The sequence below is a fragment of the Trachemys scripta genome, chromosome 3, assembly GCF_013100865.1.
Source record: "Trachemys scripta elegans isolate TJP31775 chromosome 3, CAS_Tse_1.0, whole genome shotgun sequence".
Taxonomy (NCBI): domain Eukaryota; kingdom Metazoa; phylum Chordata; order Testudines; family Emydidae; genus Trachemys; species Trachemys scripta.
This window is the reverse complement of record NC_048300.1, coordinates 139,210,994-139,236,671: the sequence shown is the minus strand read 5'-3', so window position 1 is coordinate 139,236,671 and position 25,678 is coordinate 139,210,994. Positions and strand designations below refer to the sequence as shown.

General features: G+C 42.2%; 1 protein-coding gene across 2 annotated transcripts in view; it reads left to right on the top strand.

The window, feature by feature from the left end:
* Nucleotides 1-12,509: 12,509 nt before the first annotated feature.
* The window catches only part of NT5E (5'-nucleotidase ecto), a 41,594-nt gene continuing 28,425 nt past the window's right edge, over nucleotides 12,510-25,678 (top strand). Inside the window, exons 1-3 of one of the 2 annotated variants that reach the window (XM_034766097.1) lie at nucleotides 12,510-13,185; nucleotides 14,248-14,470; nucleotides 22,725-22,913. In XM_034766097.1, coding sequence (XP_034621988.1) covers nucleotides 12,829-13,185; nucleotides 14,248-14,470; nucleotides 22,725-22,913 — 769 coding nt within the window. In that variant the 5' untranslated portion in view covers nucleotides 12,510-12,828. The remainder of the gene's footprint in view (nucleotides 13,186-14,247; nucleotides 14,471-22,724; nucleotides 22,914-25,678) is intronic. The other variant, XM_034766096.1, reaches the window with a different exon arrangement.

Below are 25,678 nucleotides of genomic sequence, written 5' to 3'. Positions count from 1 at the left end.
GGGCTGGGATGTGGCTGCAGACCCAGCATTTAGAAATATTAAGGGTCTGAGTTATCCACACTTGCTGCTGGATAAAAGAATTGTCATCATGGACTCCCCAGACCTTAAGACACCAGCAGCCAAGGAACAGGCGCCACCAGAAGCGCATGTTGGAGGCAAGGCCCTTCTGGTTCTGACAACCTCAACTGAGGGAACCGCAGTCACGGTTTTACGTCCACCAGGCAACAGGCTCGCTACTGCTTCTTTTTGGGCCTTGCTTTAGGTCGTCATCTGCATCTGGCAACCCTTACGAGACCGTAGATTGTAAGGTATTGCAGGCTGTTCCTCTACATCTTCTGGAGTCAAAATTGACTCTGAGTGGTTCTGAGGTGATGATTGGTTTGCTGGGGGTGATGCCTTCTTACACTGTGAAGCATCACGCTGCGATGCCAGACAGTTTAACAGCCGTCTGGGTAGTAAGCAGTACCTGATGATTCTTTGATGTCTCAGACTCATAGACTCATAGACTTTAAGGTCAGAAGGGACCATTATGATCATCTGGTCTGACCCCCTGCATGCTGCAGGCCACAAAACCGTCCCTACCCCTTCCCTGGACTCTGCTGTTGAAGTCCCCAATCCTGTGTTTTAGTGACTTCAATCGGCAGAGACCCTCCTGCTAGCGATCCCTGCCCCATGATGCGGAGGAAGGCGAAAAACCTCCAGAGGCTCAGACAATCTACCCTGGAGGAAAATTCCTTCCCGACCCCAAATATGGCGATCAGTAAGACCCCGAGCACGTAGGCAAGAGTCTCTAGCCTGACCCCTGTTAGCCATTATACTATTTACCTACCATTGCTTGGTATTCCTTGGCTACTATGTTTTACCATTAAACCATTCCCTCCATAAACTTATCCAACTTAATCTTAAAACCAGACAGGTCCGTCGCCCCCACCGTTTCCCTCGGTCCTTTAAGTCTCTTTACTTCTTCTTCCTTGACTCTGGCTATAACAATGGCCTTCACACCTTATCTTTTTCTGATGCATACATTCCTCATTCACACAAACATATCAATCATGTACCCTTATCAAAGTGACAGTCTGATTACACAGAGCCATCCCAAGGCTCAATGTTTCTAACATTGCTTCTTTTTGTTTTGTGCACCTCACCCCTGCTGTTGCTTCAGAGGGGCACTGTCTTTATTCTTTTACTACAGCTCTCATCTGCTATTTTGTTACAAAAAGAAACAAACAAAAAGAATCCAGAATCTCTCCCTATTCTTCTGATTTTGACTGCCCTGCTGCAGCCATGACTTGGTCTTTATTTAAAAAGATTTTAAATTTTGTAAAAGAATCAAGTTACCCCTTAAGAGTTAAATGCCAAATCCCAAAGCCAAACAACACTGATTACTTGTGTCTGGCAAAAAGGTCTTGTCAGTTTTGCAACTTTGAATTAAAGAGTCAAATGGATTTTTAATGGCATTATTAAAAACAAAACAAAACCAATTTATCCTAAACCTACAAAACAGGAGTTTTACAAACCAGGTGTGTTGGTTTAGGTTCTTAGAACCTCACATATTTCCACAGATACATACACATTTTCTTTTCCTTAACATTCCTTCTACACTGCTCTGTTTTTCCATAGCTGTATACAGATTATATTCCCTTTATACATTTGAGTCAGTTAAGTTCCAGTAGAACCCCTTCCCATGTTTTTAGCAAATTTGACTAAATTGTCCATAGTCAAATTATTTCAATCAGATAGTCTTTTTATTTGGATTACTTACAGACATTCTTTTGGAAAAGGGCTCATTTTCCCTTCAGAATGGCTGCAAAGAAACCAAGATTTTTTTTTAACATGGTCCTTAACATTTTTACAAGGTTTAACTGCTTAATTCTTTCCAGCCTCTGTAGAGTTAACTTTTCACTTTCTTTCCTTAAATCACTTGTTTATCTCCCAAAATGACACCTTTATCAACTCAGATTTCATCATTTTAAGTGTTGTTACAGGGGTTCATGCTTGCACTTACTGCTTTTCTTACTCCTGACACTATGCCCGTAGGGCTTCCAACCTGTTTTTCAGTTTCTTTATCTGTTGCTTGCCTGGGCGGATCCTGCTTTTTCTAATGAACCGTTTTTGTGAGTGATATTGTGGTCATGTCACAATTTTGAAATAAATGTTTAAGGAAAGGGACCAGGAAGGGTGGGGGTTAGTTGAGGAGCCCACCCTCCTTGCTGAATTGGTAGTGGAACACTAAAGAATCAGTTTCTGAGGCAGACAACGAAGGGGAACAGAACAAGGGGCTTTTTGTCCTTTTTACAATGAGATGGGAGTATGGAGGGGGTTGGGATCGATCCGGGTTGGTTTCTTTCGGAGAACGGGATAAAGGGGAGCGCTCGGTCTGGTGGTGGGAGAGGAGGCTTTTAACTTATTATTTGAATATTTGAGAGAGGAGAGTTTTGATTTTCTCCACCTACGATTTGCCTCTTCCCACCACTGCATGAAACAATTAACCTCTCCTTTAGCCAATTTAGTTTTAGGTTGGCCGAGTTTGTCTTTTAAGACGTCCACTCGGTCTTTGTTCCAAGTTTTTAACAGTGGCCACTGAGTTAGCCTAGACCATTTTTCCAGAAATTTACAGGAGTCCGGACCCTTCCTAAAATACATAAAATGAGCCGGCGTTCCTTTAGGGAACTGTCCCGACTTAGACGTCTGGTTACCTATACAGGAGGACTTTACACACACCAATCACACAAGAAGGAAATTTGGGTTCATCAGAGCGATGCCCGGTGCAACACACAAAAGGAGCCCACAGGCTACTGCCTCAATCGCCCTTGCTTTCACACCAAGGGTTTTACCCAAGATGCAGTGCAGCTGCGATTGTACAGATTTCATTCACTCAGACCGCGGGGACAGGAACCCTTTGGTCGGCCGATCCCTGGACGGAGATGGCACCCAGACTCAAACACTCCACAAGAGGACGGATAGACACAGAGACAGGACAGTCCTCAGTCCGGACAAAACACAGAAATAATTACCTGACCAGATTCCTGATGTCAGATCCTGGGATCTCTACCAGAACAGAGTGGGAACCAACAGGGTTCGATGGCGTAGACTTCACTGTGGTTGTGCACCCTTCCGTTCAGGAGGAGGACTGCTCGGGCCAAATGCCCAGGTGCCAGCTGCCACGGTCATCCTACAAAAACGATCAGGAATCACACGGCCCCAGTGAAGACGGTTGCCATCTCAGTGGGACCTCCAAATAGTCAAAATTAGACTCAGGACTCACAGTTTGCCCGACCACTCTGTTTTATTAACACAGCGCTCTGCTAATAACACCCAGATAATGTGAGCACCATCCAAGACCCACATACCTTATTTTATACAGATAAAAAGGGCGGGAACTTAACAAGAGGACAAAGAAAGCAGAACTGACAAGTTTACCCGAGGCTAGACATACATATTCAATTTTCTTACTAACTTTTACAGATCTCCGGCTGATGTTCCGCCATTAGCTTAAGCGGACTCATTGTTTATGCCTTAATGTTCCTTTTCCTGACACCTGTATTTCAGCATTCCTTATTTCTGCTTAAAGGTACATACAGCATTTCTTTAATCCATTCTATTTTTACAATATAATTCATTCTACTTTCACAATACCACGGTTAGTAGTGCTGCAATTTCATATCTAAGTTCCTTCAGAACTCTTGGGCGAATGCCATTTGGTCCTTGTGACTTATTACTGTTTAATGCATCAATTTGTTCCAAAACTTCTTCAATTGACATCTCAATCCTGGACAGTTCCTCAGATCTGTCACCTAAAAAGAATGGCTCAGGCATGGGAATCAATACAAAGAATTCATTTAGCTTTTCTGCAATGGCCCCATATTCTTTGAGTGCCCCTTTAGTACCTCAGTTGACCAGCAGCCCCACTGACTGTTCTGCAGGCTTCCTGCTTCTGATATACTTTTTTTTTTTGCTGTTAGTTTTTGTATCTTTAGCTAGTTGCTCTTCAAATTCTTTCTTGGCCTGCTTTATTATGTAACCCTTCTGCCCATCTAAGTTGGCAGCAACAAGGGCTGGGTTCTGTATCTAGGGGTTCCGTTTCAATAACGCAATGCAAAACCAGCTTGAGCTCCCACCCAATGACCTGGGACAATTACATACCACCCCCTGGGCGCCTCTAAGAGGCAATACTTCCCCTCTCACAAGCACGGAGTCTGAGTGTAGCAGAAAATGTTTAATAACATGAGGTAAACGACATCAGCATTAAATTGGAAAAACACTACAAACAGGATATATAACACAAACCATGAGCAAAAAAACCCCACCCCAGCAAATTGGGCTGAGTCCTTTCCCTTTGGTTCTTGAATTCAGCAACCCAAAAATCACCCAGAATCCCCAAAGTCCAACACCCCCAAAGTCTCTTGAGTCCAGCAACCACCCAAAGTCCCAAACGTCCAACAACCCCCAAAGTCTATTTCCCTGGTCAGTGTAGCCCCAGAGTAAAAGGGGGGGCACACAGGGTGTTAAGGGGCACCTTACATGATCCAAGGCCAGATGTCAGTCTCTCTGTGGGGTTCCGCCACAGCCTTCACCACGAGCCAGTCCACTTCCTGCCATCCCCACAAGCCACTCCAGCCATCCCCACAAACAGCTCCACTCACCGTTCCTTGGGCCGCTCCAACTGTCCCCACAAGACTCCATGCCGCTCACTGCTCCTCCAGTCCTCCCCACAAATTGCTCTGCCAGCTGCTTAGCAATATAGCTTCAGGCTCCACCACTAGTTAACACAGCACTCAGTGATCTCAGCTCTTAATAACTTTAGCTCTTTTGTGATTTCAGCTCATAGTAGGGGAGCCCCAATGCTCATGCACCATTAGCCCAAAGTAAATTCAGCTCAGCAGCCTGTAACTAGACTCCTAATAGAATCAAGGCTAGCTCTGACATTCAACAGAGCAGAGAGAAGGTTGTGCAATGCGTGTTTCAAGCCCTCAGAGGTAGCCCATATCATCAAGTACAAATACCTACCCCCATCCTCGCTCAATTCTCTGGGTTTTGTAACCCATGCCCCTTGTAAAGCAAGTGCTACTTAGGTAATGGTGAAGGACTCACTCAGTCCTTCTGTCATACAACAGTTCCGCTGGCCTTGATTCATAGAATCAGGGTAACAAAACTTTCTTCCTGCCCCAATAACAGAGAAACTGGGGATCCCACACCAGCCAAAGTAACCACTTTCAGTTGCTGTTGTTTCATGCCTGGCGGGTGGGTGTGCCTATGCAAACAAGATCAGCCCCTGGAGTTCTTTTCCACACTCGCCATAATTCACCACCAGATGTCAGGGTAGAGCTCATCATGACTCTGCTTACAATTATTTACATTTGATTTGCCAGAGTTTATGCTCCTTTCTATTTTCCTCACAGGGATTTGACTTCCAATTTTAAAGGATGCTTTTTTGCATCTAACACCCTCTTTTATTCTGCTGTTTAGCCATGGTAGCATTCTCCCTCCCGCTTTATTTTTTGCTCCTCTTACTGTTTTTTCTTTTATTTGAGGTATACATTTAGTTTGAACACCTACTATGTAGTTTTTATAATAGTCTCCATGCAGTTTACAAGCATTTCGCCCTTGTGACTTGTGGGGAAATAGAACGGGGGGCCTTTTTTTTAATAGGCAGAGCTGTGAATCTGAAGGCCCCGAAATAAACCCTCCAACAGAGATCTGTTATGCTGACTGCCCTTACACAGAGCAGTACAGGCCTAAGTCTGAGCAAGACTGAACAACACAGTTCTCTGCCAAACTCGGTCAAGTGTAATGGCCAGAAGAGGGGTGGGGGGAAGAAAAACACAGAACAATGCTAAAGGTTACAACAGAAACTGCTTTAGCAATATAATAACCGCAAGTTTATTAAACCGCTGGAAAAATAGAATATCCGCTTACATTAAGAAATTGCCTTTGCAAAGAGTTAATCATTCTTGCAGTTGCAGCTATCTGCAAAGTTTTCCAATTCCAGCTATCTGCAAAATTAGCCAATCATAGATCTTCTATTAGCGTCCCCTGATAAACCCTCCTTAACCCTTCACCGAAACCCCCCGGAAAATAACATGTGCCTTGCCGAGAAATGTACTCAAACTGGTGCCAAGTACCACCCCTGGGGAAAACCACCAAACACCCCTCTACCCAAATAAACACCCAACTCTTGGGAAATAATGAGGAGGGTGGAGGAGGGGAGGAGCTGACCCCAACCCCAATTTCTTAACTCATGACGTATTGTTTGTACTTTGCTTGTGGTTTAATGAAATAAAAACCCGCCTGCGAGCGGTCCTCGGGGTGTCAGTCTTCGGACTGCACCCCAGTGCACTGGTATGTATGTCAATAAATTGGCCTCAGGCTTGAGTCTTTGAACTAAAATCACTGCGTGGGTGTCTTTGACCACAACAATTTGGGGGCTCGTCCGGGATCACTCGACATCCCACTGGACGGGAGGACCGTGGACCGCTTCCACACCGATCCCAGCCACCAGGTAAGAGACCCTTGTCTCTATTTGGGCTTCGGTGGTGTCAAGGCTGCTTCCCCACTCTGAACTTTAGGGTACAAATGTGGAGGCCCGCATGAAAACTTCTAAGCTTAACTACCAGCTTAGCTCTGGTCCGCTGCCACCATTCCCAAAAAGCTAATTCTCCTCCCTGGGTAGCCTTGAGAAACTCTTCACCAATTCCTTGGTGAATACAGATCCAAACCCCTTGGATCTTAAAGCAGGGAGAAATGAACCATTCCCCCTCCTTCTCCCACCAACTCCTGGTGAATACAGATCCAACCCCCTTGGATCTAAAAACAAGGAAAAATCAATCAGGTTCTTAAAAAGAAGGCTTTTAATTAAAGAAAAAGGTAAAAATCATCTCTGTAAAATCAGTATGGAAAATAACTTTACAGGGTAATCAAATTAAAGAGCTCAGAGGACCTCCCTCTAGCCTCAGGTTCAAAGTATAGCAAACAAATATAAACACTCTAGTCAAAGTTGAGCAAACAAAGATAAACACTCTAGTCAAAGTTGAGCAAACAAAGATAAACACTCTAGTACATTTACAAGTTGAGAAAATAAAGGAAAACTAACACGCCTTGCCTGGCTATTTACTTACAAGTTTGAAATAGGAGAGACTTGTTTAGAAAGATGTGGAGAACCTGGATTGATGTCTGGTCCCTCTCAGTCCCAAGAGCGAACAACTTCCCAAACAAAGAGCACAAACAAAAACCTTCCCCCCCCCAAGATTTGAAAGCATCTTGTCCCCTTATTGGTCCTTTGGGTCAGATGCCAGCCAGGTTACCTGAGCTTCTTAACCCTTTACAGGAAAAAGGATTTTGGAGTCTCTGGCCAGGAGGGATTTTATAGTACTGTACACAGGACAGCTGTTACACCCTTCCCTTTATAGTTATGACAGGTAGGGAGCTGCCCATAGGCTCTGGGTTCAGGTAAGGACGTGCTGTGATCCGAACCTTTTGAGGCTAGACTCATTTGCCTGACGCCTGTTCGCTTTGTGTGTGTCCATTCTGTAACTTGTCTGTTTAATTTCTTGCATCATGCTATGCTATTTCTATCATTATTTACTTAGGCTATAAGCTGGGGGGGGGAGCGTAGGGGACTGTCTGTTTTGTGGTGTGTACACGAGGGTCTTAGACACAACGGTTTCCTTGGAACAGCCTCGGTGAAATTACTGGGACATCCGTCTGGCAGTGAAACACTTTTAGAGTGCCAGCCCAGTATATAAACAAGTTTTGGATGACAGGAGATTATTCAGGCAGGAACAGAGGCTGAATAGGCTGGGTGATCTCTCCGGGACATAAAGGAAACCACCACTGACTCCAAAACTGAGTGGCCCAAGGATTAGAGGTAAACAACTGAGAGGAAGACATTTAATGCCTTCTCCCTATGTCCGGGCATAGCTCACTATCCTATTAAGGGAAAGGCTGTGCACGGACAGCATAAGAGAGCGTAAATTGAGGTTTCTGATCTCGATAAGAACAAGAAGTACACCAAGCTCCTATGCTTTGCCTTTTTAAGCTTTTTATTTTTTCTTAGTCAGCTTTGTGGCTATCGCCCTTTGGGGAGTGGTTCCCCCAGAGGGTGCAGGGCCGGCTGCTGAGGAACCCCGGGAAAGTGGACCCCATAGTGAGTAGGGGACGGAATCCACTCCCTGGAACCCACTATGGGCGGGGCAAGGGACTGGGAAAATCGGAGACCCCCGTTGCGTGAGTGGGGCAAGGTACAGGGCACCCTGGAACCTACTGCGGGTGGGGCAAGGGACTGGGAAAACCGGAGACCCCCATTGCGCACATAGGGCAAGGTACAGGGAATCTCGGAGCAGCCGAAGGGGTCAGCAAGCCTCAACCACCAGCAATAGGCTGAGTGGATGAAGTGAGATCCGGCGCCCGGGGATTGGCAGGACTCCCACCAGCAATAGTCTGTGTGGACTGGTGAGGACTGTCATAGCAAGATCCCGAATTAGGTGTGGTGTGATTGTGAGTCGTAAGGTGGTCCAGGGACCTGCTACGGGCGGGGTAAGGGACCGAGAATAGCGGAGACCCCCGCTTTGTGTGAGTAGTAGGTCCCCATCCTTTTCTACCCGTTAAGTGACGATTGCGTCCCTCCTTGCTCGGAGATCGGGGAGGCCCCGGGAAACCACCCACGTACTCCTAGGTAGTAGAGTACCCATCCCATTCTCTTGAAGGCAGGCCGGTGCTCTCTGCTGGGGGAGGGGTGTACGGGGACTAAGCCTTTCCTAACCTTCTGTGTGGTTGGCCTACAACCGAAACCCTTCCCCAAATCTTCCTCTGGAGCATGGACTCAGGTATGGAGTGAGCTCCAGCCCTGGAAATTGTTTGCCAAAACCTGGGGCAACCGGGCATCCTACCCCGTTCCTCTCAGAGGCGGATTGGTAACTCGTTGCCGGACAGGGTGCATGCGAGGACCTCCCTTTGTAAATCCTCCCCAGTGGCATGCATGTTGGGGGATTGGCCTCACCGGAGTAATAGAGGCTAGGAAAATTGCTCTTGCCTGGAAAGGAGACTAAGGCTTACTGCAGTGTTCTAGTGTTGTTGTGTTGTTTAACCACTCTTTGTGTATAATAGTAAATGCTTTGTTAAATAATGAATCCTCTCCTACAAGGGGGGTTAGCCAAAAAGCCCACCCTCCTTGCTGAATTGATAGTAAAACAATGCCTGTGCCCATGAAAAGAAGGATTGGGCCCAAACGGGCAGGCAACCGCAGTTTAAGGAAGTTAAAGAAAAGAAAGTAAAAAGTTAACTCTGTAATTACTGGTGGGAATTAAGCAGTGAAACTATGTATAAATGTTAAAAGAAAAATTCTTGGTTTCTTTGCATTCCTTTGGGAGTGTCTGTAAATAATCCAGGCAAAAGGTTATATAGGTAAAATCATTTGACTATGAAAAAGTTAGTTAAATTTGTTAAAAAACACTCCTGGTGTGTATAATTTTTTGTTTTATAAGTTTAAGATAAATTAATGTTGTTTTGGGGTTATAGAACCAAAAAAAATACTTTTGCCAAACAAAGTAAACTAGTGTTGTTTAGTTTTGGTATTTAGCATTTAATCCTTAAGGTGACTTAATGCTTTATAAGATATAAATTGTTTTAAATAAAGACCAAAGTTGTGGCTGCAGCAGGGTAGTCAAAGCCAGAAGAATGGAAAATTTTAAATCTGTTTTGGTAACAAATAGCAAATAAAAGCTAATATCAACTAAAAAGCCACAAATTGTTCTTGAAGTGTTGCTGGGTACACCTTATACCCTGATCACCTTTGGCGCTCCCTGGACGGTTGCGCCTCAGGTGCTCTGGCCCTATTTGCTCGCATGCATCACCGGATGACTGTGCACCGTAGATTGCTGCAGTTAAGTAAAACTTTTCCTCTGTGGTCCAGCACTACTGCCAGCAACACAATGATTAGGCAGGCAGCACTTTTCCCTCTTTGAAAACTTTTTCTAGATATTTGGATTAATTTTATTCAAATGTTTAAATGTTATAATTGTATGTATGTCAATAAACTGGCCTCACGCTTGAGTCTTTGAACTAAAATCACTGCGTGGGTATCTTTGACCACAACAGACTGTTCCTTTTAATTTCTGTTTAACTAACTTTCTCATTTATGTGTAGTTCCCCATTTTGATGTTAAACCCATGACAATAGCATTTCTTTGGCATTCCCCCCCTCCCAAAAATATTAAATTTAATTACTTTATGGTTTCTATTAAGGAGCCGTTCAACTATATTCACCTCTTGGACCACTAAGGACTAAATCAAGAATTGCCTCTCCCCGGAGCTCCAGGACAAGCTGCTCTTCAAAGCAGTAATCTATCCTTTCCTCAGGTGACATGTACTCAGGCAATAGGAGGATAGGTAAAATATATTGTTTTCTGCCTTTGTAGCCTCTCTAATCTCCCTGAGCATTTCACAGTCACCATCACCATCTTGGTAAGGTGGTTGGTAGTAAATTTCCTACTTCTATACTCTGAATGTTCAAGCAAGGACTTTCTATCCAGAGAGATTCTCTGGTACAGTTTGATTCATTTAGTATTTTTACTTTATTTGACAGGGAGTGCTGGTAGGTATGCTTGCCAAGCTGAGCAACCAGGAAAAGGCATTTCAAATATATGTGGGGGCTTTTAAGGGGTGTGTGGCTTCTGATCTCTGTGAACCCTGGGCAGTGGAGTTCACAATTGTGATCAGAATGGTCACTGTCTCAGGGAATGGGGCATTTTGGGACAGCTGCTGATGGACTGTTAGGATCAACAAAGGTTGCACAGTGTCTTCACTGAAACTACATTGACCTCGGTGGGTCAACCATGGCTCTGCACCATATGGAGAGGTGGTTTTACTGCATCACCGTAATGGGGCATTTACATCTGTCAGAGACAATTTTCAGTGTAGAGAGAGGCACAAACAGGTTGATGAAAGGTGACGTATATCAACCTAACTTTGTAGTGAAGACCAGGCCTGAGGAAAAGAGACACCCTAACAACTGAGAAGTAGATGAAATTAGATAGCTTTTCATACTGTTCTGGTAGTCACAGATCACTTCACTATATAGCAGGATTCTGTGATGCCTGTAGAAATCTCCATTATCTAAATTCCGACATGAATGGATTCTTCAGTCAATGTTCAAAAACCACGCACAGGACATAACAGTGCAGAAGAATACGAAACTTCATTTACTTTTCAGTAAACGGGTTGGAGGGGAGAAGGGAACATAGACCAAACTCAGTTCAAATTCCATCTCAGCAACTTCAGATTCCAAGGAGACAAGGGCCTGACATCATCCCAACAAGAAAAAGACAGCAATTGATACAGCCTTACCCAACCCTGTGATAAAGTATCATTTTCCCCACAGTTACAAATTTTTGTTTTCAAGAGTGATGTGGAGATAAAACAAGGAAACGACTTGCAAAATCGGATCATGTGAAGAAATACTTTGACATACAATAGTTACAGTACTCACACAAAAGCTATCAAATAGTCTTTCTTTGCTCTCTGGTAATTTGGTTGTGTAATAAATATAAAACATGTGGAACTACATCCACCAACTAGAGGAAGCTTTATTATAATTTTCATCCCAGCTGTCACTTGCAACTTAAATCTATTCTCTAAAGTTGCTTATCATTTCAAACCCTCTATTGTTTTCTACCTCAAGCCTCAGCTATAAATTTAGCATCCAACCACAGAACAGAAAGATCTTATTTTTAAATCAGTATGTGAAATCTACTGAAACTACAATAAGATCACTAAAGCTATAATTAAATAGACTATTGTACTGGTGACACTATTTAAGGTTAAAATGGCACTTTAATTTTAAGCAATTATGAAGTGGATAGACTTGCCCTACACTACAAAATTAAGTCAACTTAAAGGGATGTACAGTCAGAGCAGTAATTAAAGCAGTGTTTCATGTTCACACTATGCTCCTTCTGTCAGCAGTGCTCGTCCTCACCTTCCACTGACTTACCTGTGTTAGACATTGTGGGGCACTGACAGTTGGAGCCCCCTGCCAGCTACCAGCTCCCCCACTACCCCAAGCTGTCAGCCCTGCGGGGCTCACAACTGGAGCCCACCCCAGGCCCTGGGACTGACGCCCAAGTATTATGGGGTCATTGGTAGAAAATACCTTAAAACAGGTCTTGCGTGTTCTGCCTGCACATTAAAGATACATTGAGGCGTCTTGTGAGAACGGACGGTTCCTGGTGGAGTTTTCCTCTCAGGGCATTGCTGAGGAGCAGTCCATCCCCACCCCAGCTGTGGCTGTATTTTCATGAGGGTTTTAGGGAAACCGACGCAGTGAAAACTCTTGCCCATTACACGTTAAACCTGTTGACAAAGTGCGTGTGGATTACAGGTGTTCTAGGAGGAACAGCTAGCCAATGCAGTTCTTGCAAATAGCCCGTGAGCTCCAACTCAAACACTCTGCTGGCCAAACCACCCTGGCGCCTGAATCACGTCCTGTTGACATATCGACTATACATATTGCCTAGCCGGGCTTCCTGCGGCTGCAGGGCAAAGCAAGAACACGCAATTTCTCAGCCGCCCGGACTCGCCCCGTTTCGAGCGAGGCAGGGGAAGGAACAGCGTGTGTAACTTTATCTGGGATAGGGCACTCTTCGGACATCCTTGTATCTCTCCGCACCCCTCACTTCAGCAGCTGCAGGAACACAAGGATTAGATTAACCGCCAACACCCAAGCCCTGTGGGGAGGAGCCGTCAAACCCTCCCACTACCTGCCATGGATCTTCCTCAGTGCTACCAGCCCCGTGGGGCCCCGCTTTAAGCTGCAGCAGCTGCGCGCGGGGCAGGCATGGGGAGGTTGCGCGGGACGCTCAGCCCCTGGCTGGGGCTGGCCGCGCTGCTGTGCCTGGCGCACGCCGCCCGGGCCGCCTTCCAGCTCACGCTCCTCCACACCAACGACGTCCACGCGCGGGTGGAACAGACCAGCCGCGACTCCGGCAAGTGTCAGAGCCGCCGCAGCGGCCACCCCCAGGATTGCTATGGCGGGGTGGCGCGGAGATACACCAAGATCCAGGAGATCCGAGCCACCCACCCCAACGTGCTGCTCCTGGACGCCGGCGACCAGTACCAGGGCACCGTGTGGTTCAGCTACTTCAAGGGGCGGGAAGTGGTCCGCTTCATGAACCTCCTGGGCTACAACGCTATGGTAAGGCGCAGGCGCCTCTCGCCTTGCGGGGGGTCAGGCAAGGGCGGCGGCTCTAGTGCAACTTGAGGCTACGGGAGGAGAGGTGTGTGTGCATAGGTGGTGCATGATCGGGGCGCTGCCGGGCTGGGGTGCGGCTGGAGAGGCAGCATGAGGGGGCTGGTGCAAGGGAAGGGCGCAGGGTGGTGGTGTAGCTGCAGGGAAATGGGTTCCATGCGTTTTGAAATTGACCCGCTAAGGCTTGCGCCGTCGCAGGGCTTCGCCAGATGCGCAGGTTGGGCAGTGGCTGGTGCGCAGTAAGAACCACAGGGGCCCCTGGGAGACAGGGGCAGAGCTCCCAGCTGAGCCCTGGGGTTGGCCTGGTGAAGCAGTGAAGGATGTTGTGAACCTGCGGCAAAAGGCGAGGTAATATTTGCTTTGAGCTGAAAGCCTGGTCACTGAATGTTGTCCAGACAAGGGAGGGGAAGTAATGCTACTACAGTAGAACCTCAGAGTTAGGAACACTTGGGGACTGGAGGTTGTTGGTATCTCTGAAACGTTCCTAACTCTGAACAAAACGCTATGGTGTTTCTTTCAAAAGTTTACGAGTGACCCTTGACTTAAGATAGCTTTGAAACTTTACTATGCAGAAGAAAAATGCTGCTTTTAAGCATCTTAATTTAAATGAAACAAGCACAGCAGCAGTTTCCTGACCTTGTTAAATCTTTTTTTAAACGTTCCCTTTATTTTTTTAGTAGTTTACATTTTACATGACAGTGTACTGTATTTGCATTTTAATTTTGTATTTGGTCTGGTCTACACTCGGAGGGATCGATCTAAATTACGCAACTTCAGCTACGTGAATAACATAGCTGAAGTTGACGTAGTTAGATCTACTCACTGCAGTGTCTTCACTGCGGTGAGCTGACGCTCCCCGTTCGACTCCGCCTGCCCTCTCACTCCGTTGGAGTACCAGAGTCAACGGGAGAGCGTCTATGCTAGAAATGCCCCGTATGTAATTTCTGAGAGAGCACTTATAGTGATTATTTGGGGGTGTCTAATAATTTTCCTTTTTGTTTTTCATAGGCTTTGGGGAACCATGAGTTTGACAATGGTCTGGATGGATTATTGGATCCGCTACTTAAAAATGTTAATTTTTCAATTCTGAGTGCAAACATTCAGGCAAGCAGATCAGTAGCATCCAGGATTGCTGGATATTTTCAGCCTTATAAAATACTACATGTTGGTTCAGAAAAAATCGGAATTGTTGGCTATACCACTAAGGAAACATCTTTCCTTTCAAATCCAGGTATGCTTTTCTTTAGTATAGCAGGAACAAACCATATACTTATAAACAATGTAAATGGAGTAGCACGTGGTCCAAATAGTGACATCCCTTAGGGGAGGATCTATTAATGGAGGTTCTCTATGTCAGTGGTTCTCAAATTGGGAGTCGGGACCCCTCAGGGGGCTCGCAAGGTTATTAAATGGGGAGTCGCAAGCTGTCAGCCTCCACCCCAAACCCTGCTTTGCCTCCAACATTTATAATGATGTTAAATGTATAAAAAGGTGTTTTTAATTTATATGGGGGGTCACACTCAGAGGCTTGCTATGTGAAAGGGGTCACCAGTACAAAAGTTTGAAAACCACTGTTTTATGTCCTATTAAGGAGGAGAGGATGGAAGATGATAAAATACAGGTAGGATCTGATGAGAAACAGTCAAATGAAAAAAGTCTAATTCAATTACATCATGTAATGGGAGACAGCTAAAAAGTGACAAGTTTTTAAAGTGCTTATATACCAATGCTAGAATTCTAAATAATAAAATGGGTGAACTAGAGTGCCTCATATTAAATGAGGATATTGATATAGGCATCACAGAAACTTGGTGGAATGAGGATGCTCAGTAATACCAGGGTACAAAATATATTGGAAGGACAGAACAGGTCGTGCTGGTGGGGGAGTGATACTAGATGTGAAAGAAAGCATAGAATCAAATGAAGTAAAAATCTTAAATGAATCGAAGTGTACCATAGAATCTCCTATGGATAGTAATTCCATGCTTGAATAATAAGAATATAGCTTTAGAGATATATTACCGACCACCTGACCAGGATGGTGATAGTGACTGTAAAATGCTCAGGGAGATTAGAGAGGCTATTAAAATAAAATAAAAAAAAAATCAATAAGAATGGGGGATTTCAAGTATTCCCATATCGACTGGGTACACGTCACCTCAGGACAGGATGCAGAGATAAAGTTTCTTGACACCTTAAATGACTGCTTCTTGGAGCAACTAGTCCTAGAACCCACAAGAGGAGAGGCAATTGTTGATTTAGTGGAGCACAGGATCAGGTCTAAGAGGTGAATATAGCTGTACTGCTTGGTAATAGTGACCATAATATAATTAACTCTAACATACCAGTGGTGGGGAAAACACCACAGCGGGTCAACACTGTAGCATTTAGTTTCAGAAAGGGGAACGACACAAAAATGAGGAGGTTAGTTTAAACAGAAATTGAAAGACAAAGCACCAAACGTAAAATCCCTGCAAGCTGCATGGAAACTTTTTAAAGACACCATAGTAGAGGTTCAACTTAAATGTATACCCCAAATTAAAAAAAACATAGTAAGAGAACCAAAACAAGATCCACAGTGGCTAAACAACAAAGTAAAAGAAGCAGTGAGAGGCAAAAAGGCATCCTTTAAAAAGTGGAAGTTAAATTCTACTGAGGAAAATAGAAAGGAGCGTAAACTCTGGCAAATGAAGTGTAAAAAAAAATTAGGAAGGCCAAAAAAGAATTTGAAGTACAGCTAGCCCAAGACTCAAAAAGTAATAGCATAAAAAATTTTTAAGTCCATCAGAAGCAGGAAGCCTGCTAAACAACCAGTGGGTCCACTGGATGATCGAGATGCTAACGGAGCACTCAAGGCCATTGTGGAGAAACTAAATGAATTCTTTGCATCGATCTTCACGGTTGAGGAGGTGAGGGAGATTTCCAAACCTGAGCCATTCTTTTTAGATGACAAATCTGAGGAACTGTCCCAGATTGGAAGCGTCATTAGAGGAGGTTTTGGAACAAATTGATAAATTAACCAGTAATAAGTCACCAGGAACAGATGGTATTCACTCAAGAGTTTTGAAGGAACTCAAATGTGACATTGCAGGACTACTAACTGTAGTCTGTAACCTATCATTTAAATCCCCTTCTGTACCAAATAACTGGAGGATAGCTAATGTGATGCCAATTTTTAAAAAGGGCTCCAGAGGTGACCCCGGCAATTAGAGTCCAGTAAGCCTGACTTCAGTACCGGGCAAACTGGTTGAAACTATGGAAAGAACAAAATTGTCAGACACATAGATGAACATAATTTGTTGGGGAGTAGTCAACATGGTTTTTGTAAAGGGAAATCATGCCTCACCAGTCTACTAGAAATCTTTGAGAGGGTCAACAAGCATGTGGACAAGGGGGATCCAGTGGATGTAGTGTATTTCGATTTTCAGAAAGCCTTTGACAAGGTCCCTTACCAAAGGCTGTTAAGGGATAAGAGGAAAGGTTCTCTCATGGACTAGTAACTGGTTAAAAGGGTAGGAATAAATGGTCAGTTTTCAAAATGGAGAGAGGTAAATAGTGGTGTCCCCCATAGGTCTGTACTGGGCCCAGTCCTATTTAAAATATTCATAAATGATCTGGAAAAAGGAGTAAACTGTGAGGTGGCAAAATTTGCAGATGATACAAAACTACTCAAGATAGTTAAGTCACTGTGAAGAACTATAAAAGGATCTCTCAAAACTAAGTAATTGGGCAACAAAATGGCTAATGAAATTCAGTGTTGATAAATGCAAAGGAATGCACATTTGAAAACGTAATCCCAACTACACATATAAAATGATGGGGTCTAAATTAGCTGTTCCCACTCAAGAAAGAGATCTTGGCGTCATTGTGGATAGTTCTCTGAAAACATCCACTCAATGTGCAGAGGCAGTCAAAAAATTGAACAGAATGTTGGGAATCAGTAAGAAAGGGATCATAATAAGACAGAAAATATCATATTGCCTCTATATAAATCCATGGTATGCCCACATCTTAAATACTGCATGCAGATGTGGTTGTCCCATCTCAAAAAAGGTATATTGGACTTGGAAAAGATTCAGAAAAGGGCAAAAAAAAATATATTAGTGGTGTGGAACGGCTGCCGTAGTAGGAGAGATTAATAAGACTGTGACTTTTCAACTTGGAAAAGAGATGACTAAGGGGGGATATGATAGAGGTCTATAAAATCATGACTGGTGTGGAGAAAGTAAATAAGGAAGTGTTATTTATTCCTTCTCATAACACAAGAACTGGGGGCCACCAAATGGAACTAATAGGCAGCAGGTTTAAAACAAACAAAAGGAAGTATTTCTTCAAACAACACACAGTCAGCCTGTGGAACTCCTTGCCAGAGGATGTTGTGAAGGCCAAGACTATAACAGGGTTCTAAAAAGAACTAGATAAATTCATGGAGGATAGGTCCATCAATGGATATTAGCCACGATGGGCAGGGATGGTGTCCCTAGCCTCTGTTTGCCAGAAGCTGGGAATGGGTGACGGGATGGATCACTTGATGATTACCTGTTCTGTTCATTACCTCTGGGGCACCTGGCATTGGCCACTGTCGGAAGACAGGATGCTGGGCTAGATGGACCTTTGGTCTGACACAGTATGGCCGTTCTTATGTTCTTAAACAGTCAAATGCTAAAATTTTAACTATATATAGTTTCCTAGCATGAATACAGATGAAGGGTTTTAGTTGCCTATAGAACTTTTATATTATTCAGCTCCCTGGCCATCTGACTGTTTTTAACTGCTGGATGTTCGAGCTATATGAAAAGATGTGTTCCATACACAGATCCATTTAGAACATGCGAAGCACTGCACTAAGGGGGTGTTACGTTTACAATAGTGTTTTTAAAAAAAAAAAAAAAAAAAAAAAAGCAGGCTTATATATTTTTCTCCTTATTGGCCACATAAGAGAGCCTGAAGACATGAATACATCTTGTATAATTAAGGAAAATGTGTTTTTACAGAGTTTATTACAATCTGAAAATTTTGAGTTCTGAGGAATGTAATTCGGCCCTCAGATACATGCCCAAATCCCACTGAAGTCAGTGGGAGTTGCATATGTGTATCTGAGGGCAGAATTTGTCCCCCTGTGTTTTTTGGCATCTCAAGTATATACCAGAAATTAGACTACAGAAGGAATCACAATTATTTTCTATCAGTGACTGATAGCAGAAGTGATGAAGCATAGACTCATCCTCTTCAGACAAATAAGTTGTTCTAGTGATCAAGATTTATTTAATTAGTGTAAAGGAATTAGACAAAAATAAACTACTTCTGATTTTAAGAACAGATAATTGTATTTTAGAATAATAAAAACACCATTTCACATTATAGTTTCTCATCTTGCCCTTTTAATCAGATACAGGACATCACTGTAGGTGCAAAAGAGCCACTTCCATGCCTAATAAAAGAACCTGGCATTCCTCTCTTGTTTATCCTAGACACACAATGGAATTAAAGTGCATTGAACATAGCATTTAAAAAAAAAAAAATCATCTTCAATACAAGGAAGATATTACTACTTTTCTGACCATTACTTACTGAAATAAAATCATAACTGTAAAAATGAAGGTGTAAATTAGCCCAGAATAGGGAAGGTATGATAATATTTAAACAAAGTATTCAAATGTACAACTGACATAAAAGTCCAATGCAAATGGTTAAACACATCGACAGAGGAGACCTCTCTGTGGTCAACAGAAACTTTTGATCTGCCTTCTGACATACGAGGCTGGGTTATTTGAGTCCATCCTTTTCCTCTAAGGAATAACAAGGAAAAATGTATTCTTCCTTTTGCCTCAGCAAAGTGAGAAGCTTATATGTGCAGAGGGTATGAAGAGAGATGAATATACATGCATAAGATGTGTGACAAATAATACAGCACTTACCAGAAATTTTCTTTTAACTGATATGTTCCAAATGTTTACCTATGAGTGTTGTCCCAACCAGGGAGGTTGGCAGTCTCAGCCCCTAGCATTTCTGCTTGCACAATATCCCTGCTTGTATAATATCCATAAAGCAATGTGGGAAAGCACCTGGCTCAGAGCCTATGTATTCCCTGAGCACTGGGTATCTCATCCAGGCAATCCAGAAAGTTGGCTAAATTGGACATGCTACGAATTAAAATAAGTTCTTGAGGAACGGTGTCATAGTTTATCTATTTTGAGAGAGGCACAATACGTACTGTCAATTTAGCCTTTCTGTAGCTGTGAAAGATATTGGAGCAGAATTTCGATGGTGGTGAATTACAACTGCTGTTAAGTAAAAGGACATATTTTAATAAATTTGTAGCAAAACCTAGAGATGGTTATAATTGTACTGAAAGACCCAATAAGGAGCCAAAAGAGAAGTAGTAGTACACGGCTACCTTGATATAACGCGACCTTATATTACACGAATTCGGATACAACGTGGTAAAGCAGTGCTCCGCGAGGCCGGGGCTGCGCATTCCGGTAGATCAAAGCCAGTTCAACATAACGCGGTTTCACCTATAACACGGTAAGATTTTTTGGCTCCCGAGGACAGCGTTATATCGAGGTAGAGGTGTATTAAGACAGAAGGCTTATTACTTTCTTAGGCAAAACTAAAGCAGTCACAAACTAAGTACATACTGTAGTATAACTGAGGAATCGAAAAGCAGTTGGCATTAATAGGGAGTTTTCTAGGGACCACCATATGTAGCAAACACAGTTTTGTAACTCTCTCCTTTTTTACTTGTACACCTCTTTAGTGTATGAAGCCTTCAGTAGCTTTCAAAAGGTGATTCAGTTTCTGCATACTGTGATTTATGTCACAAATGATTTAGCAATCTGTGGTGCTGATAAACTCCTGGCTGAAATTGTGGGTTGGTGAGTTAAACATTAACCTAGTTCCTTAATCCAAAAAGTAAGTCGCTGTGAGATTGGATTCCAGGAAGATGACATGTCTAATAGGCACACTTTATTTCAGGAAGTTCAGATTCACCTTAGTTACCCCAAAATCTTGTGCTCTTACAGGACTTTCCAGCTCCTCAGAGACTACTGTTTAGAATAAAGTGTGGATTTTGCACCACCATTTTTCTCTGCAAGTTTATATAAATTTGTTTTGTATTATCACTAGATGTCTTTCATCGCTACTGCTACTATTGTCACCTTCACAGTCTGTTCACAACTATCACTATATTATAATCATAAATCTTTTGAAACAGTGGGACCTCAATCCCAATGTTCCCATAGCGCTCGCTGTCGCGCTCTCTCTCCCCCTCAGTAAGGATTTCTAATAGATATCTGGAAACAGTGGGTGAAGTCTACTTTAATAATCCATAGCGCAAACGATGAAGCTGTTAATTGGTAGCTTTTTTTAAAAGATGTCCTATGCGCTACTAAATCCACCTGCCACATTTGAGTCACCCTACTAGGTTTTTTCCTACAACAATTGCCAAGTATTGGTAAATAAGGAAGACAGCATTTATTCATTCATTATATTGTAAGATCTGTAGAATAGGAACCATGTCTTTTTATTTGTACTGTGAGGTGCTTAGCACGCATTTTGTGCTGCAAAATAATAAATCACATTTTTGCACATAACTTTTGACTTCAGTATCTTGATAACTTCTCCTGTCTGTAGAATAGTAGAAATATTCAATGGAGAACACTTGTCAACAAATATCGCTCTGAGCTGTTTTCCAGAACAATACCACAACCATGTTATTGGAATTGTGATCCTGCTCTTTTAATCATATCCTTATGGTAGCAGCCAATTATTTTATCCTTGGACATGTGCCTAATACTTTTGGCACCCAGCCCATTAGCTTGTCGTCTTGTTAAAAAATAGTGCTGTTTAGTTGCCTTTTCTGTTTCTTTCTAAAGTTTAAAGAAATTAGAAAACTTATTTCCTGTTGTTTCTTTTTCAGTGTGTTAACTAATAGAATTGCTGGACCACAAAGAAAAAGATGAATAACTGTTATATAAAAAACTTAGATTTTTTTTTAAACTAAATTTAAACTTTTGAGAAGGGGTGACCAAGTACTAAGCAATGAGTTGTGTGTTTTGTTTTGAATCCTGGGTTACACTTAAGCAACAACAGAACTGTTACAGTTTGACAATTTACGTATCCCCATAATATTGCTTTGTCAATGTTCCTCTGTTGCAGTAACTCTTTATTTCTTGAAACATTTAGCATTGGACTCTGGACTAGTTCTTACTCTCCCCTTTGCTATGAAATAGCCTGGATCTGTTGATCTCTAGGGTATGCTGAAAGGCTCCTATATTCTCCCAAGATGCATGGGAATGGAGGAGAATTGTGAGGGATGGGAGGTGGAATTTGAGTGGTTTATTTTCTAGTTAGTAATTTTTGGCCGGAGAGTTTAAGGAGAATTTGTTGATCAGTAATTTATAAGAACTGTATTTTAAAACTTTGTCAAGGGAACCTAGCACCTGGGATAGCTGCTTTTTTATCCTTTTTGTAGAAATCAAGAGTGTGACCAAGACACAGCAAATACAGTAGAGAGAGAGTACATGTTTGTATTATAAATGAAATTTTTCTGAAATGATAAAATAGAAACATTTCAGAGAAACCATAAGATTTCTCAACGCTGTGAGCTGGGTAAACTTACCCCTTTTTAATCTCTATCTTTGGGTTCTCCCTTCAGGGAAGTAATTCCACTTCAGGCTTTGCTATTGCTGTGTATCACTGACAGTCAGAAATCGTATGATTCATTTCATTCAATGAGATAATTTGCATATGGAAGGCAAGTAGGATTTGTCTCTGAGCCTGCAGATTTAGTGCAGGAGGACTCTGAGGGAACTGCTGTGGAATAGAAAGGAGACAAACAAAATAAGCCAGGATGAGGGGAGACTTTGTGAGAGAAGAATTAACATGGGAGAAGAAGAAAGATTCTAAGGAAAAATCAGTAGGAAATAATATGGCAAAAAAATGTTATATTTACACCCAAATGATGCATATGAGACAAACTTGAATGTAACTCTCTGTTTCTCAGTTCTAATGGCAGTCAAAAACCATTGGGGCTTTGCTCTGTTGTCTGTTATCACCGGCATCTTTTCTTGGAATTACAGCTTTGTTTTTTATATATATATATATATGTTGGTAGACTGAGCGCAAATGTTTAGGTTGCTTATACAGTACTTGAAAACACTGGGCCAGATTAAAAGTCTGAACCAACTCCCAATAAAGCTAATTAAAAGACTCCCATTTGCTTCATTCTGTAAAGGAATGTGGGACCCTGGGGCAACTAAAATTCAGAGATCATTTACACCTCACAACCTAGAATCCCGTGTTTGATGGCAGAAATGGCCATTTAAATATTGAGAGAGGCCAGAGCTCCCCACAGTTTGTGGGACTCTGGCCATAGTCCATCGGCTGTTTCAATAATCTGATTTTGTGAAAACACAAGTATTTTTAGATACCTCATAAATATTAATAATCTCCTTTCTCTCTCTCTTTTTTTTTTTTTTAAGGCAAGGAGATATATTTTGAAGATGAAATTGAAGCATTGCAGCCACATGTGGATAAACTTATCACACTGGGAGTTAACAAAATTATTGCACTAGGACACTCTGGTTTCACTGTGGATCAAAAGATTGCTCAAAAAGTGAGAGGAGTGGATGTTGTAATTGGAGGACATACGAACACGTTTCTTTATACAGGTATTGCATCTCTCAGTAAAATGTTGCTTTTAACCAAAACTGATCATTAATTGAAAGAGAATTCTCATTGAACTAAGATGACTTTGTAAAAATGTAATTTACTTGTAACTAAGTACTGTGGCCAGTTCCTCAACTGGTGAATATCGGCAATTTCAGTGGAGCTACCTTGATTGAGAGCAACTGAGGATCTGGCACCCTGTATAATTAAAACCAATCAACTTTATGTAGCACATATCACATTGAGACTAACCCACATGAGATGTAGTTCTTTTGCAATCCTTACTGTAAGCAAGTAAGGACTATGACATGAGTCCATTCCCAGTTTTTACACCCTCTGTGAGTAAGAAGTGTCCTAACTCTTTGAACATATTCAGGATGACCTGTGCAACACCGACCCTTTCCAATGCAAATGGTAATGCTGCTAAATTATTGCGCAGCTTGTTTAATAGTAGTCCCACATGAGATTCTCATTAGAGAGACTACATTTCCCTAGTTATGTGAAATTACTATAAAGTGGGTGTATAACTGGTAGAAAGATTGTACTCAGAGTAGTTATCAATGGTTCACTGTGTGGACATATTTAGTGGAGTCCTGCAGTGGTCAGTTTGGGGTCTGGTACTTTTAACATTTTCAGTAATGACTTGGATAGTGGACTGGAAAGTATGCTTATAAAATTTGAGATGACAATGAGCTGGGAGGAGTTGCAAGCATTTTGGAGGTTAGGATTAGAATTCAAAACGACCTTGACAAATTGGAGAATTGGTCTGAAATCAACAAGATGAAATTCAGTGAAGACAAATGCAAAGTGCAGATAATACTTGGGCTGCAGCTGTGTGCTAATTGGACCGTGGTTTTGAGAATGTCTGGTCTAGGTATACTTGATCCTACCTCACGGGGGGGGGGGGGGGGGGCAGCACTAGATGACCTCTCAAGGTCCCTTCTAGCCCTACATTTCTGAGATTCTAACATGTTTTACAAGTTTACTGAATAAGGGAGTAAATAAATATTTTAATTTACTTTGTCTATGATACACGCATTAAAGGAATCAGTGAAATAAATCAATCAATATAAAACAAGGTATATTCCTTGATTACTTTTCCAAATATCCTGTAGGTGACTGTTACCCTGTAGAACCTATCTCTGTATATATAGATTTTTAAAACATGGTAAAACATATGTACTTTGTAATATTTGGTGGCCTAGTGATGGTATTATTTAGTCCATGAGGGCAAACATTTCTTCTTAAAAAAGAATCCCACTGATATTTTCATATTGAATTTTAAGAGGAAGAAAATAAAATCTTAAACATTTCAGAAAACACACTTAGAAGTGGTTTGAGACATGGATCTGTGTAGGGACTGATCCTGAATATATACCCAAAGTGACAGAAAAGTAGAAATTTTTTATGTTGTTGCCTACCCAGCTACTGCCAAACATTGTGCTAGCATGAATGTTTCACACTGTGATAGAAAATTAAAAGTGCACAGACTGTCTTCCTATGCCTAAAAGAAATTCCATCTTGAACGTTGTCCCAGATTGTAGCTCTTCTTTACAAAGTTCCAAATAGTCTATAGAAATTATACATGCGTGCAAACTGTGTGTGAGAAAATGCCTGGTGCTGCAGTATGCCGCAAAGGCTTAACAGCGTGAGTTTGGGATGGGCATAGTTAGTGAATGGTGACTCCACAAATGAGTTATGCAAGATCATCCCAAATGAGTACCAGAACCCGCATCTCTCATGGTCACATTCTGTGTATATGCTTAAGGATATTTTTTTTAAAATGCTGCTAGGATTTTTTTCCCCTTCATTTGTCTGCTTGCTAAGATAGGAGACTAAGTTACCATAAGGTCAAATGTAGAGAGCCTCAGAAGCAGTTTAAAAAAAAAAAAAATCCACCTAAAATTTATTTTAAATAACCTTTTTAGATGACAATGTTAGTTTTAAAATCATAACATTATAGGACCTTTCAGGGCTAGAAACAAGTGCATAGTTCCATTGGAAATGGAGAAATCGCCCTTTGCAATAATCTAAACTTCCTTTTCTAGTCTTGCAGGTCTATGTGATATCAGACTTTTAAAGGAATGATATTTTTATACATTGAAAAGTATGTAGTAGATTACAGACAATTATGGATCCCCGTCAAACAAATAGTGCAAAACTGTAGGTAATATACGTATCCCTGCATTTTGAAGGATGTTGTATGTAAAAACTCTGAGCACCTATTCTGGAGAAAGGATCCTCATCAGCAGGTTACATGGGTTAGGAGCAAGCCAGATGGCAGAGATAAGGATCATAGATGTTTGGCTATACACTGCAGTACTACTTGGTGTGTCTGAAAAGACTTGGGCAGTGTAGATCAGCTGTCAGTACCACTCAGCGAATCTGTGTCACTTCAGAGTACTGGATGAAGCTTCATTGTTGTCTGAGCACAATGCTAGGAGCCAGAACTTCCTGAGTTCTTATCCCATCTCTGAAACCTCTGTCTGTGTGTAACTTTGGGCAAGTCAGACTCCGTTGCCCACTCTGAGTATTTCTACTTCACTCCCTAAACTGGACACATTTTTTTTTCTAATTTCAAACAAAAAAGAAATGTCAATGAAAAATCCTAGAGGAAAAAATTGACAAAATATTTGAAGTTCTTTTCTAATCTTTCAGCCAACTATAGAGCGGGTCAGAATGTTTTGAATTTTGATTATTTCAAAAATACAGGAAAAACACAGGTGAGGGGGAGCTAGTGATTTCCCCCCTCCCAAACACCCCCACA